Genomic DNA, 18,673 nt, shown 5'->3' with positions numbered 1-18,673 from the left:
TGGCATTGTGTTGTGTGACACAATTGCACATTTTAGAGTGGCCTTTTATTGTCCCCGGCACAAGGTGCACCTGTGTAATGATCATGCTGTTTAATCAGCTTCTTGGATATGCCACACCTGTCAGGTCGATGGATTATATTTTTGTTCAGTATACATGTGACCAAGCTATACTTCAGACCGATCAAATTACAGAACTGATGATTATTTTATTTTTTACTTACCCCCTGATCCATCATCAGATGATTTATGCATGGCCAACCTACAAATCAACCAAGAATCAAAAACAACAGATGGCACAAACAAAAAACAACCCGAAAAATAGAAGATGCAGAGTCTGATAAGATAACAGACAAATCCTCACCTGTTTTCTGATGCAATTCTCTTCATTGTACTGCTGCTATCCTACTGTACCATCTTTGACAAAACACCACTTTATCCACCCTGAGTTCTCTCTCCAAGAATTACAGACGTGTACTGTCCCTCACAAACATGCACGGTCCCCAACAAACCAAACGTGCACTGTCCCTCTTACCACCAGACCAGGCCAGTATAGTGTTAGTGGGGACCGTTCCCAGTAGTCAGTCAGTCCAGATGGGAAAACATGTTGCTAGCCAGCGCTGGTCTGGCTGCTGGACAGAGGTCAGACCACAGTGGCTATCTTAACAACAATAGGGGCTTTTCACATCCTGACTGCACTCACTGCAACATCATCGCTGCTCACGTGGCCTTTGTATCTCTCCCCACTCTCTCTCCTCCCTCACCCTGTCACTTTCCCCTTGTCTCTCTCCTCTGACATCAACTGATAGTTGTTGCTGATGCTAGCGACTATCAACCCCCACTGACACAATTCTACAGGTGGCCACAAGGGGGCACCCTGCCTAGTCACTGCCAGCCCAGTACTCTACAACCTTTTTGTCAGCATGGTTAGTAGTAATCAAGGCTTGTGTTCTTCTGAAAGGAACCAACTCTCAGAGGTGGCTACCCAAGACCAGCATATTGTATGAAGTCATGTGACTTTGAGGTGACTTGGGCTTGATTTTTAGAGCACACTAACAGGAGGTACTACTTCTCCTATTGTTTTAGACTGGACAATGATAAAGCTAAGGTGTAAACAAACCTAAATCTTGTGTCGCCGACACCCCGCTGACTCAGTGTATAGTACCGTGTTCACTCAGGACCAAGATTCCTCCCTTATTCTCCTTTGTTTACAATATGACCATCCATCCTTCCAAACTCACAATAGGGGGAAGGAGAGGAAGTGTTAAATTGGTTTACTAGTAGACGAAGTGTTCCGTTGGTAGACTAGTAGACAAAGTGTACCTGGTCAAAAGTAGTGCACTAAATAGGGAATAGCATGCTATTTAATAGGGTGCCATTTTACACGCAGCCTTGGAGAAGATGTATGGAAGTGCTATGACTGTCCCACTCACAGTCCTACCTAACCCCAGGAGTTCAACAATTTATAGTTAAGCAATAAGGCACGTGGGGGTGTGGTATATGGCCAGTATACCATGGCTAAGGGCTGTTCTTAAGCACGACACAACGCGGAGTGCCTGGATATAGCCCTTAGCCGTGGTATATTGGCAATATACCACAAACCCCCGAGGTGCCTTATTGCTATTATAAACTGCTTACCCACGTAATAAATGTTTTAATGTTTTGTCATACCCAATCAGCATTCAGGGCTCGAGCCACCCAGTTTATAAAAATATAACTTTCACTAGGACAGGAAAACAATGTATGGTTGCCTGCCTGTCTGATTGCTTTGACTGTCCTACTTCCAACAACACCAATTGAACTACATATAAGAACATCACATTACAATATAGTCCACAATACACTCCACACAAAGGGGAGATGATGCCGGTGATAGATATAGAATAAGAACCGTTTAAGTGTTATATACAGCATCTCTATGGTCTTACCTTCTCTCAGTCTCGGGAGTGGACGCTGTGTTACTGCAACTCAGCCCTAGCGACTCCTGTAGAGAACAGAACACTGCAGTCAGACAGGCAGGCAATGGAATCTGACAAACACACTTGGAGAACCACATGCTAGCGCACAGACAGGCATGTTGGTTTGGAACTCCTAATGTGCATCTCATTGACCACAAAAGGCTACAGTAGACATTCCTCAAGTCAAATTTTTTTTAACCATTTTTCCGGGACACATTATAACACCATGCATTACAAAATCACAAGGCCACAGTCTCCACTATAGACAGTGAAACATGACTTTGTAGCATTAAAACAGCTCTCCTTGAGACCACAACAACAGAGCAGTGTTCTGACTCACAGCTGCTCTATGATGTCTGTGATGCAGAATCTGAGTTGAGGGAATCCGTCCTCCCAGAGAGTAAACATAGAATAGGGGAGGTGTGTGTGTCTGTACTCACTCATCTGGATCTGAGGGAATCAGTCCTCCCAGAGAGTAAACATAGAATAGGGGCATACGCCTGTGTGTGTCTGTGTGTGTGGGAGCATTCACTCACCTGGATCTGAGAGCGAAGCTGCAGTGATGTCGGGACTAAGTCCACCTTTTCCTGAAAGCCCAGAAGGCACAAGTGAAGCAGTAAGAAATAGAACTATATCCAGAACCGTCTCACTGTACTGATGTTCAATACTGATGTTCAATACAACGTCACACTGTACTGATGTTCAATACTGATGTTCAATACAACGTCACACTGTACTGATGTTCAATACTGATGTTCAATACAACGTCACACTGTACTGATGTTCAATACTGATGTTCAATACAACGTCACACTGTACTGATGTTCAATACAACGTCACACTGTACTGATGTTCAATACAACGTCACACTGTACTGATGTTCAATACTGATGTTCAATACAACGTCACACTGTTACTGATGTTAAATACTGATGTTCAATACAACGTCACACTGTACTGATGTTCAATACAACGTCACACTGTACTGATGTTAAATACTGATGTTCAATACAACGTCACACTGTACTGATGTTCAATACAACGTCACACTGTACTGATGTTCAATACAACGTCACACTGTACTGATGTTCAACACAACGTCACACTGTACTGATGTTAAATACAACATCACACTGTACTGATGTTCAATACAACGTCACACTGTACTGATGTTCAATACTGATGTTCAATACTGATGTTCAATACAACGCCACACTGTACTGATGTTCAATACAACGTCACACTGTACTGATGTTCAATACTGATGTTCAATACAACGTCACACTGTACTGATGTTCAATACAACGTCACACTGTACTGATGTTAAATACTGATGTTCAATACAACGTCACACTGTACTGATGTTAAATACAACGTCACACTGTACTGATGTTAAATACTGATGTTAAATACAACGTCACACTGTACTGATGTTCAATACAACGTCACACTGTACTGATGTTCAATACTGATGTTAAATACAACGTCACACTGTACTGATGTTCAATACTGATGTTCAATACAACGTCACACTGTACTGATGTTCAATACAACGTCACACTGTTACTGATGTTCAATACTGATGAAGACCAACGTCACACTGTACTGATGTTAATGATGAAGGACAACGTCACACTGTACTGATGTTAAATAGTGATGAAGGACAACGTCACACTGTACTGATGTTAATGATGAAGGACAACGTCACACTGTACTGATGTTAATGATGAAGGACAACGTCACACTGTACTGATGTTAAATACTGATGTTCAATACAACGTCACACTGTTACTGATGAAGGACAACGTCACACTGTACTGATGTTAATGATGAAGGACAACGTCACACTGTCACTGATGTTAATGATGAAGACCAACGTCACACTGTACTGATGTTAAATACTGATGAAGGACAACGTCACACTGTACTGATGTTAATGATGAAGACCAACGTCACCCTGTACTGATGTTAAATACTGATGAAGGACAACGTCACACTGTTACTGATGTTAAATACTGATGAAGGACAACTTCACACTGTACTGATGTTAATGATGAAGGACAACGTCACACTGTCACTGATGTTAATGATGAAGACCAACGTCACACTGTACTGATGTTAAATACTGATGAAGGACAACGTCACACTGTTACTGATGTTAAATACTGATGAAGGACAACGTCACACTGTCACTGATGTTAATGATGAAGGACAACGTCACACTGTACTGATGTTAAATACTGATGAAGACCAACGTCACACTGTTACTGATGTTAAATACTGATGAAGGACAACTTCACACTGTACTGATGTTAAATACTGATGAAGACCAACGTCACACTGTCACTGATGTTAAATACTGATGTTCAATACGTCACACTGTTACTGATGTTAAATACTGATGAAGGACAACGTCACACTGTCACTGATGTTAATGATGAAGGACAACGTCACACTGTTACTGATGTTAATGATGAAGGACAACGTCACACTGTTACTGATGTTAAATACTGATGAAGTCTAACGTCACACTGTACTGATGTTCAATACTGATGAAGGACAACGTCACACTGTTACTGATGTTAAATAGTGATGAAGTCCAACGTCACACTGTCACTGATGTTAAATAGTGATGAAGTCCAACGTCACACTGTACTGATGTTAAATACTGATGAAGGACAACGTCACACTGTACTGATGTTAAATACTGATGAAGGACAACGTCACACTGTTACTGATGTTAAATAGTGATGAAGTCCAACGTCACACTGTCACTGATGTTAATGATGAAGGACAACGTCACACTGTCACTGATGTTAAATACTGATGAAGGACAACGTCACACTGTCACTGATGTTAATGATGAAGGACAACGTCACACTGTCACTGATGTTAATGATGAAGTCCAACGTCACACTGTTACTGATGTTAATGATGAAGGACAATGTCACACTGTTACTGATGTTAAATAGTGATGAAGTCCAACGTCACACTGTACTGATGTTAAATAGTGATGAAGTCCAACGTCACACTGTACTGATGTTAAATACTGATGAAGGACAACGTCACACTGTCACTGATGTTAATGATGAAGGACAATGTCACACTGTTACTGATGTTAAATACTGATGAAGTCTAACGTCACACTGTTACTGATGTTAAATAGTGATGAAGTCCAACGTCACACTGTCACTGATGTTAATGATGAAGGACAACGTCACACTGTCACTGATGTTAATGATGAAGGACAATGTCACACTGTACTGATGTTAAATACTGATGAAGTCTAACGTCACACTGTACTGATGTTCAATACTGATGAAGGACAACGTCACACTGTTACTGATGTTAAATAGTGATGAAGTCCAACGTCACACTGTACTGATGTTAAATAGTGATGAAGTCCAACGTCACACTGTTACTGATGTTAAATACTGATGTTCAATACGTCACACTGTACTGATGTTCAATAGTGATGAAGTCTAACGTCACACTGTTACTGATGTTAAATACTGATGTTCAATACGTCACACTGTTACTGATGTTCAATACTGATGAAGGACAACGTCACACTGTACTGATGTTCAATACTGATGAAGACCAACGTCACACTGTACTGATGTTCAATACTGATGAAGGACAACGTCACACTGTTACTGATGTTAAATACTGATGAAGGACAACGTCACACTGTTACTGAAGTTAAATAGTGATGAAGGACAACGTCACACTGTACTGATGTTCAATACTGATGAAGGACAACGTCACACTGTTACTGATGTTAAATAGTGATGAAGGACAACGTCACACTGTACTGATGTTAAATACTGATGTTCAATACTGATGAAGGACAACGTCACACTGTTACTGATGTTAAATACTGATGAAGTCCAACGTCACACTGTACTGATGTTAAATAGTGATGAAGGACAACGTCACACTGTACTGATGTTAAATAGTGATGAAGTCCAACGTCACACTGTACTGATGTTAAATACTGATGAAGGACAACGTCACACTGTACTGATGTTAAATACTGATGAAGGACAACGTCACACTGTACTGATGTTAAATACTGATGAAGGACAACGTCACACTGTACTGATGTTAAATACTGATGAAGTCCAACGTCACACTGTACTGATGTTAAATACTGATGAAGTCCAACGTCACACTGTACTGATGTTAAACACTGATGAAGTCCAACGTCACACTGTCACTGATGTTAATGATGAAGGACAACGTCACACTGTACTGATGTTAATGATGAAGGACAACGTCACACTGTTACTGATGTTAAATACTGATGAAGACCAACGTCACACTGTTACTGATGTTAAATACTGATGAAGGACAACGTCACACTGTTACTGATGTTAAATACTGATGAAGGACAACGTCACACTGTACTGATGTTAAATACTGATGAAGGACAACGTCACACTGTACTGATGTTAAATACTGATGAAGGACAACGTCACACTGTACTGATGTTAAATACTGATGAAGGACAACGTCACACCGTTACTGATGTTCAATACTGATGAAGTCCAACGTCACACTGTTACTGATGTTAAATACTGATGAAGGACAACGTCACACTGTACTGATGTTCAATACTGATGAAGGACAACGTCACACTGTACTGATGTTCAATACTGATGAAGTCCAACTTCACACTGTACTGATGTTAAATAGTGATGAAGGACAACGTCACACTGTCACTGATGTTAATGATGAAGACCAACGTCACACTGTACTGATGTTAAATACTGATGAAGGACAACGTCACACTGTACTGATGTTAAATACTGATGAAGGACAACGTCACACTGTACTGATGTTAAATACTGATGAAGGACAACGTCACACTGTTACTGATGTTAAATAGTGATGAAGGACAACGTCACACTGTACTGATGTTAAATACTGATGAAGTCCAACGTCACACTGTTACTGATGTTAAATACTGATGAAGGACAACGTCACACTGTACTGATGTTAAATACTGATGAAGGACAACATCACACTGTACTGATGTTAAATACTGATGAAGGACAACGTCACACTGTACTGATGTTAATGATGAAGGACAACGTCACACTGTTACTGATGTTAAATACTGATGAAGACCAACGTCACACTGTACTGATGTTAAATACTGATGAAGGACAACGTCATACTGTACTGATGTTAAATACTGATGAAGTCCAACGTCACACTGTTACTGATGTTAAATACTGATGAAGACCAACGTCACACTGTACTGATGTTAAATACTGATGAAGGACAACGTCACACTGTTACTGATGTTAAATACTGATGAAGGACAATGTCACACTGTTACTGATGTTCAATACTGATGAAGTCCAACGTCACACTGTTACTGATGTTAAATACTGATGAAGACCAACGTCACACTGTACTGATGTTAAATACTGATGAAGGACAACGTCACACTGTACTGATGTTAAATACTGATGAAGACCAACGTCACACTGTACTGATGTTAAATACTGATGAAGGACAACGTCACACTGTTACTGATGTTAAATACTGATGAAGGACAACGTCACACTGTTACTGAAGTTAAATAGTGATGAAGGACAACGTCACACTGTACTGATGTTCAATACTGATGAAGGACAACGTCACACTGTTACTGATGTTAAATAGTGATGAAGGACAACGTCACACTGTACTGATGTTAAATACTGATGTTCAATACTGATGAAGGACAACGTCACACTGTACTGATGTTAAATAGTGATGAAGGACAACGTCACACTGTACTGATGTTAAATACTGATGAAGGACAACGTCACACTGTTACTGATGTTAAATACTGATGAAGACCAACGTCACACTGTACTGATGTTAAATACTGATGAAGTCCAACGTCACACTGTTACTGATGTTAAATACTGATGAAGGACAACGTCACACTGTACTGATGTAAATGTGAAGGACAACGTCACACTGTACTGATGTTAAATAGTGATGAAGGACAACGTCACACTGTTACTGATGAAGGACAAAGTCAGACTGTACTGATGAAGGACAACGTCACACTGTACTGATGTTCAATACAACGTCACACTGTTACTGATGTTCAATACAACGTCACACTGTTACTGATGTTCAATACAACGTCACACTGTTACTGATGTTCAATACTGATGAAGACCAACGTCACACTGTACTGATGTTAATGATGAAGACCAACGTCACACTGTACTGATGTTAAATACTGATGAAGGACAACGTCACACTGTTACTGATGTTAAATACTGATGAAGTCCAACGTCACACTGTTACTGATGTTAAATACTGATGAAGACCAACGTCACACTGTTACTGATGTTAAATACTGATGAAGGACAACGTCACACTGTCACTGATGTTAATGATGAAGGACAACGTCACACTGTACTGATGTTAAATACTGATGAAGACCAACGTCACACTGTCACTGATGTTAAATACTGATGTTCAATACGTCACACTGTTACTGATGTTAAATACTGATGAAGGACAACGTCACACTGTCACTGATGTTAATGATGAAGGACAACGTCACACTGTTACTGATGTTAATGATGAAGGACAACGTCACACTGTTACTGATGTTAAATACTGATGAAGTCTAACGTCACACTGTACTGATGTTCAATACTGATGAAGGACAACGTCACACTGTTACTGATGTTAAATAGTGATGAAGTCCAACGTCACACTGTCACTGATGTTAAATAGTGATGAAGTCCAACGTCACACTGTACTGATGTTAAATACTGATGAAGGACAACGTCACACTGTTACTGATGTTAAATAGTGATGAAGTCCAACGTCACACTGTCACTGATGTTAATGATGAAGGACAACGTCACACTGTCACTGATGTTAAATACTGATGAAGGACAACGTCACACTGTCACTGATGTTAATGATGAAGGACAACGTCACACTGTCACTGATGTTAATGATGAAGTCCAACGTCACACTGTTACTGATGTTAATGATGAAGGACAATGTCACACTGTACTGATGTTAAATAGTGATGAAGTCCAACGTCACACTGTACTGATGTTAAATACTGATGAAGGACAACGTCACACTGTCACTGATGTTAATGATGAAGGACAATGTCACACTGTTACTGATGTTAAATACTGATGAAGGACAACGTCACACTGTACTGATGTTAAATACTGATGAAGGACAACGTCACACTGTACTGATGTTAAATACTGATGAAGGACAACGTCACACTGTACTGATGTTAAATACTGATGAAGGACAACGTCACACTGTTACTGATGTTCAATACTGATGAAGTCCAACGTCACACTGTTACTGATGTTAAATACTGATGAAGGACAACGTCACACTGTACTGATGTTCAATACTGATGAAGGACAACGTCACACTGTACTGATGTTCAATACTGATGAAGTCCAACTTCACACTGTACTGATGTTAAATAGTGATGAAGGACAACGTCACACTGTCACTGATGTTAATGATGAAGACCAACGTCACACTGTACTGATGTTAAATACTGATGAAGGACAACGTCACACTGTACTGATGTTAAATACTGATGAAGGACAACGTCACACTGTACTGATGTTAAATACTGATGAAGGACAACGTCACACTGTTACTGATGTTAAATAGTGATGAAGGACAACGTCACACTGTACTGATGTTAAATACTGATGAAGTCCAACGTCACACTGTTACTGATGTTAAATACTGATGAAGGACAACGTCACACTGTACTGATGTTAAATACTGATGAAGGACAACATCACACTGTACTGATGTTAAATACTGATGAAGGACAACGTCACACTGTACTGATGTTAATGATGAAGGACAACGTCACACTGTTACTGATGTTAAATACTGAAGAAGACCAACGTCACACTGTACTGATGTTAAATACTGATGAAGGACAACGTCACACTGTACTGATGTTAAATACTGATGAAGTCCAACGTCACACTGTTACTGATGTTAAATACTGATGAAGACCAACGTCACACTGTACTGATGTTAAATACTGATGAAGGACAACGTCACACTGTTACTGATGTTAAATACTGATGAAGGACAACGTCACACTGTTACTGATGTTCAATACTGATGAAGTCCAACGTCACACTGTTACTGATGTTAAATACTGATGAAGACCAACGTCACACTGTACTGATGTTAAATACTGATGAAGGACAACGTCACACTGTACTGATGTTAAATACTGATGAAGGACAACGTCACACTGTTACTGATGTTAAATAGTGATGAAGACCAACGTCACACTGTACTGATGTTAAATAGTGATGAAGACCAACGTCACACTGTACTGATGTTAATGATGAAGGACAAAGTCAGACTGTACTGATGAAGGACAACGTCACACTGTACTGATGTTAAATACTGATGAAGGACAACGTCACACTGTACTGATGTTAAATACTGATGAAGGACAACGTCACACTGTTACTGATGTTAAATACTGATGAAGACCAACGTCACACTGTACTGATGTTAAATACTGATGAAGTCCAACGTCACACTGTTACTGATGTTAAATACTGATGAAGGACAACGTCACACTGTACTGATGTAAATGTGAAGGACAACGTCACACTGTACTGATGTTAAATAGTGATGAAGGACAACGTCACACTGTTACTGATGAAGGACAAAGTCAGACTGTACTGATGAAGGACAACGTCACACTGTACTGATGTTCAATACAACGTCACACTGTTACTGATGTTCAATACAACGTCACACTGTTACTGATGTTCAATACAACGTCACACTGTTACTGATGTTCAATACTGATGAAGACCAACGTCACACTGTACTGATGTTAATGATGAAGACCAACGTCACACTGTACTGATGTTAAATACTGATGAAGGACAACGTCACACTGTTACTGATGTTAAATACTGATGAAGGACAACTTCACACTGTACTGATGTTAAATACTGATGAAGTCCAACGTCACACTGTTACTGATGTTAAATACTGATGAAGACCAACGTCACACTGTTACTGATGTTAAATACTGATGAAGGACAACGTCACACTGTCACTGATGTTAATGATGAAGGACAACGTCACACTGTACTGATGTTAAATACTGATGAAGACCAACGTCACACTGTTACTGATGTTAAATACTGATGAAGGACAACTTCACACTGTACTGATGTTAAATACTGATGAAGACCAACGTCACACTGTCACTGATGTTAAATACTGATGTTCAATACGTCACACTGTTACTGATGTTAAATACTGATGAAGGACAACGTCACACTGTCACTGATGTTAATGATGAAGGACAACGTCACACTGTTACTGATGTTAATGATGAAGGACAACGTCACACTGTTACTGATGTTAAATACTGATGAAGTCTAACGTCACACTGTACTGATGTTCAATACTGATGAAGGACAACGTCACACTGTTACTGATGTTAAATAGTGATGAAGTCCAACATCACACTGTCACTGATGTGAAATAGTGATGAAGTCCAACGTCACACTGTACTGATGTTAAATACTGATGAAGGACAACGTCACACTGTTACTGATGTTAAATAGTGATGAAGTCCAACGTCACACTGTCACTGATGTTAATGATGAAGGACAACGTCACACTGTCACTGATGTTAAATACTGATGAAGGACAACGTCACACTGTCATTGATGTTAATGATGAAGGACAACGTCACACTGTCACTGATGTTAATGATGAAGTCCAACGTCACACTGTTACTGATGTTAATGATGAAGGACAATGTCACACTGTTACTGATGTTAAATACTGATGAAGTCTAACGTCACACTGTACTGATGTTAATGATGAAGTCCAACGTCACACTGTACTGATGTTAAATAGTGATGAAGTCCAACGTCACACTGTACTGATGTTAAATAGTGATGAAGTCCAACGTCACACTGTACTGATGTTAAATACTGATGAAGGACAACGTCACACTGTCACTGATGTTAATGATGAAGGACAATGTCACACTGTTACTGATGTTAAATACTGATGAAGTCTAACGTCACACTGTTACTGATGTTAAATAGTGATGAAGTCCAACGTCACACTGTCACTGATGTTAATGATGAAGGACAATGTCACACTGTTACTGATGTTAAATACTGATGAAGTCTAACGTCACACTGTTACTGATGTTAAATAGTGATGAAGTCCAACGTCACACTGTCACTGATGTTAATGATGAAGGACAACGTCACACTGTCACTGATGTTAATGATGAAGGACAATGTCACACTGTACTGATGTTAAATACTGATGAAGTCTAACGTCACACTGTACTGATGTTCAATACTGATGAAGGACAACGTCACACTGTTACTGATGTTAAATAGTGATGAAGTCCAACGTCACACTGTACTGATGTTAAATAGTGATGAAGTCCAACGTCACACTGTTACTGATGTTAAATACTGATGTTCAATACGTCACACTGTTACTGATGTTCAATACTGATGAAGGACAACGTCACACTGTACTGATGTTCAATACTGATGAAGGACAACGTCACACTGTACTGATGTTCAATAGTGATGAAGTCTAACGTCACACTGTTACTGATGTTAAATACTGATGTTCAATACGTCACACTGTTACTGATGTTCAATACTGATGAAGGACAACGTCACACTGTACTGATGTTCAATACTGATGAAGACCAACGTCACACTGTACTGATGTTAAATACTGATGAAGGACAACGTCACACTGTTACTGAAGTTAAATAGTGATGAAGGACAACGTCACACTGTACTGATGTTCAATACTGATGAAGGACAACGTCACACTGTTACTGATGTTAAATAGTGATGAAGGACAACGTCACACTGTACTGATGTTCAATACTGATGAAGGACAACGTCACACTGCTACTGATGTTAAATAGTGATGAAGGACAACGTCACACTGTACTGATGTTAAATACTGATGTTCAATACTGATGAAGGACAACGTCACACTGTTACTGATGTTAAATAGTGATGAAGTCCAACGTCACACTGTACTGATGTTAAATAGTGATGAAGTCCAACGTCACACTGTACTGATGTTAAATACTGATGAAGGACAACGTCACACTGTACTGATGTTAAATACTGATGAAGTCCAACGTCACACTGTACTGATGTTAAACACTGATGAAGTCCAACGTCACACTGTCACTGATGTTAATGATGAAGGACAACGTCACACTGTTACTGATGTTAAATACTGATGAAGACCAACGTCACACTGTTACTGATGTTAAATACTGATGAAGGACAACGTCACACTGTTACTGATGTTAAATACTGATGAAGGACAACGTCACACTGTACTGATGTTAAATACTGATGAAGGACAACGTCACACTGTACTGATGTTAAATACTGATGAAGGACAACGTCACACTGTACTGATGTTAAATACTGATGAAGGACAACGTCACACTGTACTGATGTTCAATACTGATGAAGGACAACGTCACACTGTACTGATGTTCAATACTGATGAAGTCCAACTTCACACTGTACTGATGTTAAATACTGATGAAGGACAACGTCACACTGTACTGATGTTAAATACTGATGAAGGACAACGTCACACTGTACTGATGTTAAATACTGATGAAGGACAACGTCACACTGTACTGATGTTAAATAGTGATGAAGGACAACGTCACACTGTACTGATGTTAAATACTGATGAAGTCCAACGTCACACTGTCACTGATGTTAATGATGAAGGACAACGTCACACTGTACTGATGTTAATGATGAAGACCAACGTCACACTGTTACTGATGTTAAATAGTGATGAAGGACAACGTCACACTGTACTGATGTTAAATACTGATGAAGTCCAACGTCACACTGTTACTGATGTTAAATACTGATGAAGGACAACGTCACACTGTACTGATGTTAAATACTGATGAAGGACAACATCACACTGTACTGATGTTAAATACTGATGAAGGACAACGTCACACTGTACTGATGTTAATGATGAAGGACAACGTCACACTGTTACTGATGTTAAATACTGATGAAGACCAACGTCACACTGTACTGATGTTAAATACTGATGAAGGACAACGTCACACTGTACTGATGTTAAATACTGATGAAGTCCAACGTCACACTGTTACTGATGTTAAATACTGATGAAGGACAACGTCACACTGTACTGATGTTAAATACTGATGAAGTCCAACGTCACACTGTTACTGATGTTAAATACTGATGAAGGACAACATCACACTGTACTGATGTTAAATACTGATGAAGGACAACGTCACACTGTACTGATGTTAATGATGAAGGACAACGTCACACTGTTACTGATGTTAAATACTGATGAAGGACAACGTCACACTGTTACTGATGTTAAATACTGATGAAGGACAACGTCAGACTGTACTGATGAAGGACAACGTCACACTGTACTGATGTTAAATAGTGATGAAGGACAACGTCACACTGCTACTGATGTTAAATACTGATGAAGGACAACGTCACACTGTTACTGATGTTAAATACTGATGAAGACCAACGTCACACTGTACTGATGTTAAATACTGATGAAGGACAACGTCACACTGTTACTGATGTTAAATACTGATGAAGGACAACGTCACACTGTACTGATGTAAATGTGAAGGACAACGTCACACTGTACTGATGTTAAATAGTGATGAAGGACAACGTCACACTGTTACTGATGAAGGACAAAGTCAGACTGTACTGATGAAGAACAACGTCACACTGTACTGATGTTCAATACAACGTCACACTGTTACTGATGTTCAATACAACGTCACACTGTTACTGATGTTCAATACTGATGAAGACCAACGTCACACTGTTACTGATGAAGGACAAAGTCAGACTGTACTGATGAAGGACAACGTCACACTGTCACTGATGTTAATGATGAAGGACAACGTCACACTGTTACTGATGTTAAATACTGATGAAGGACAATGTCACACTGTCACTGATGTTAAATACTGATGAAGGACAACGTCACACTGTTACTGATGTTAAATACTGATGAAGACCAACGTCACACTGTTACTGATGTTAAATACTGATGAAGGACAACGTCACACTGTTACTGATGTTAATGATGAAGTCCAACGTCACACTGTTACTGATGTTAAATAGTGATGAAGGACAACGTCACACTGTTACTGATGTTAAATACTGATGAAGACCAACGTCACACTGTTACTGATGTTAAATACTGATGAAGACCAACGTCACACTGTTACTGATGTTAAATAGTGATGAAGGACAACGTCACACTGTACTGATGTTAAATACTGATGAAGTCCAACGTCACACTGTTACTGATGTTAAATACTGATGAAGGACAACGTCACACTGTACTGATGCTAAATACTGATGAAGGACAACGTCACACTGTTACTGATGTTAAATACTGATGAAGGACAACGTCACACTGTTACTGATGTTAAATACTGATGAAGACCAACGTCACACTGTTACTGATGTTAAATACTGATGAAGGACAACGTCACACTGTTACTGATGTTAAATACTGATGAAGGACAACGTCACACTGTTACTGATGTTAAATACTGATGAAGGACAATGTCACACTGTTACTGATGTTAAATACTGATGAAGGACAACGTCACACTGTTACTGATGTTAAATACTGATGAAGGACAACGTCACACTGTTACTGATGTTAAATACTGATGAAGGACAACGTCACACTGTACTGATGTTAATGATGAAGACCAACGTCACACTGTTACTGATGTTAAATACTGATGAAGGACAACGTCACACTGTACTGATGTTAAATACTGATGAAGGACAACGTCACACTGTACTGATGTTAATGATGAAGGACAACGTCACACTGTACTGATGTTAAATACTGATGAAGGACAACGTCACACTGTTACTGATGTTAAATACTGATGAAGTCCAACGTCACACTGTACTGATGTTAAATACTGATGAAGTCCAACGTCACACTGTAATGATGTTAAATAGTGATGAAGGACAACGTCACACTGTACTGATGTTAAATACTGATGAAGGACAACATCACACTGTTACTGATGTTAAATACTGATGAAGACCAACGTCACACTGTTACTGATGTTCAATAGTGATGAAGGACAACGTCACACTGTTACTGATGTTAAATACTGATGAAGGACAACGTCACACTGTTACTGATGTTCAATACTGATGAAGACCAACGTCACACTGTACTGATGTTAATGATGAAGACCAACGTCACACTGTACTGATGTTAAATACTGATGAAGGACAACGTCACACTGTTACTGATGTTAAATACTGATGAAGGACAACTTCACACTGTACTGATGTTAAATACTGATGAAGTCCAACGTCACACTGTTACTGATGTTAAATACTGATGAAGACCAACGTCACACTGTTACTGATGTTAAATACTGATGAAGGACAACGTCACACTGTCACTGATGTTAATGATGAAGGACAACGTCACACTGTACTGATGTTAAATACTGATGAAGACCAACGTCACACTGTTACTGATGTTAAATACTGATGAAGGACAACTTCACACTGTACTGATGTTAAATACTGATGAAGACCAACGTCACACTGTCACTGATGTTAAATACTGATGTTCAATACGTCACACTGTTACTGATGTTCAATACTGATGAAGGACAACGTCACACTGTACTGATGTTCAATACTGATGAAGACCAACGTCACACTGTACTGATGTTAAATACTGATGAAGGACAACGTCACACTGTTACTGAAGTTAAATAGTGATGAAGGACAACGTCACACTGTACTGATGTTCAATACTGATGAAGGACAACGTCACACTGTTACTGATGTTAAATAGTGATGAAGGACAACGTCACACTGTACTGATGTTCAATACTGATGAAGGACAACGTCACACTGCTACTGATGTTAAATAGTGATGAAGGACAACGTCACACTGTACTGATGTTAAATACTGATGTTCAATACTGATGAAGGACAACGTCACACTGTTACTGATGTTAAATAGTGATGAAGTCCAACGTCACACTGTACTGATGTTAAATAGTGATGAAGTCCAACGTCACACTGTACTGATGTTAAATACTGATGAAGGACAACGTCACACTGTACTGATGTTAAATACTGATGAAGTCCAACGTCACACTGTACTGATGTTAAACACTGATGAAGTCCAACGTCACACTGTCACTGATGTTAATGATGAAGGACAACGTCACACTGTTACTGATGTTAAATACTGATGAAGACCAACGTCACACTGTTACTGATGTTAAATACTGATGAAGGACAACGTCACACTGTTACTGATGTTAAATACTGATGAAGGACAACGTCACACTGTACTGATGTTAAATACTGATGAAGGACAACGTCACACTGTACTGATGTTAAATACTGATGAAGGACAACGTCACACTGTTACTGATGTTCAATACTGATGAAGTCCAACGTCACACTGTTACTGATGTTAAATACTGATGAAGGACAACGTCACACTGTACTGATGTTCAATACTGATGAAGGACAACGTCACACTGTACTGATGTTCAATACTGATGAAGTCCAACTTCACACTGTACTGATGTTAAATACTGATGAAGGACAACGTCACACTGTACTGATGTTAAATACTGATGAAGGACAACGTCACACTGTACTGATGTTAAATACTGATGAAGGACAACGTCACACTGTACTGATGTTAAATAGTGATGAAGGACAACGTCACACTGTACTGATGTTAAATACTGATGAAGTCCAACGTCACACTGTCACTGATGTTAATGATGAAGGACAACGTCACACTGTACTGATGTTAATGATGAAGACCAACGTCACACTGTTACTGATGTTAAATAGTGATGAAGGACAACGTCACACTGTACTGATGTTAAATACTGATGAAGTCCAACGTCACACTGTTACTGATGTTAAATACTGATGAAGGACAACGTCACACTGTACTGATGTTAAATACTGATGAAGGACAACATCACACTGTACTGATGTTAAATACTGATGAAGGACAACGTCACACTGTACTGATGTTAATGATGAAGGACAACGTCACACTGTTACTGATGTTAAATACTGATGAAGACCAACGTCACACTGTACTGATGTTAAATACTGATGAAGGACAACGTCACACTGTACTGATGTTAAATACTGATGAAGTCCAACGTCACACTGTTACTGATGTTAAATACTGATGAAGGACAACGTCACACTGTACTGATGTTAAATACTGATGAAGTCCAACGTCACACTGTTACTGATGTTAAATACTGATGAAGGACAACATCACACTGTACTGATGTTAAATACTGATGAAGGACAACGTCACACTGTACTGATGTTAATGATGAAGGACAACGTCACACTGTTACTGATGTTAAATACTGATGAAGGACAACGTCACACTGTTACTGATGTTAAATACTGATGAAGGACAACGTCAGACTGTACTGATGAAGGACAACGTCACACTGTACTGATGTTAAATAGTGATGAAGGACAACGTCACACTGCTACTGATGTTAAATACTGATGAAGGACAACGTCACACTGTTACTGATGTTAAAT

General features: G+C 39.3%; 1 protein-coding gene across 1 annotated transcript in view; it reads right to left on the bottom strand.

Annotated features, from left to right (window-relative positions):
* Positions 1 to 18,673, bottom strand: part of sash1b (SAM and SH3 domain containing 1b) — a 134,641-nt gene that overhangs the window by 15,283 nt on the left and 100,685 nt on the right. Inside the window, exons 3-5 of the mRNA XM_038966965.1 lie at positions 2,492 to 2,542; positions 1,926 to 1,981; positions 222 to 259 (exon numbers count right to left, since the gene is read on the bottom strand). Of these exons, the coding sequence (XP_038822893.1) occupies positions 222 to 259; positions 1,926 to 1,981; positions 2,492 to 2,542 (145 nt within the window). The remainder of the gene's footprint in view (positions 1 to 221; positions 260 to 1,925; positions 1,982 to 2,491; positions 2,543 to 18,673) is intronic.

This window comes from Salvelinus namaycush, chromosome 28, assembly GCF_016432855.1.
Source record: "Salvelinus namaycush isolate Seneca chromosome 28, SaNama_1.0, whole genome shotgun sequence".
NCBI lineage: Eukaryota > Metazoa > Chordata > Actinopteri > Salmoniformes > Salmonidae > Salvelinus > Salvelinus namaycush.
This window is presented reverse-complemented; position numbering and strand designations above follow the sequence as displayed.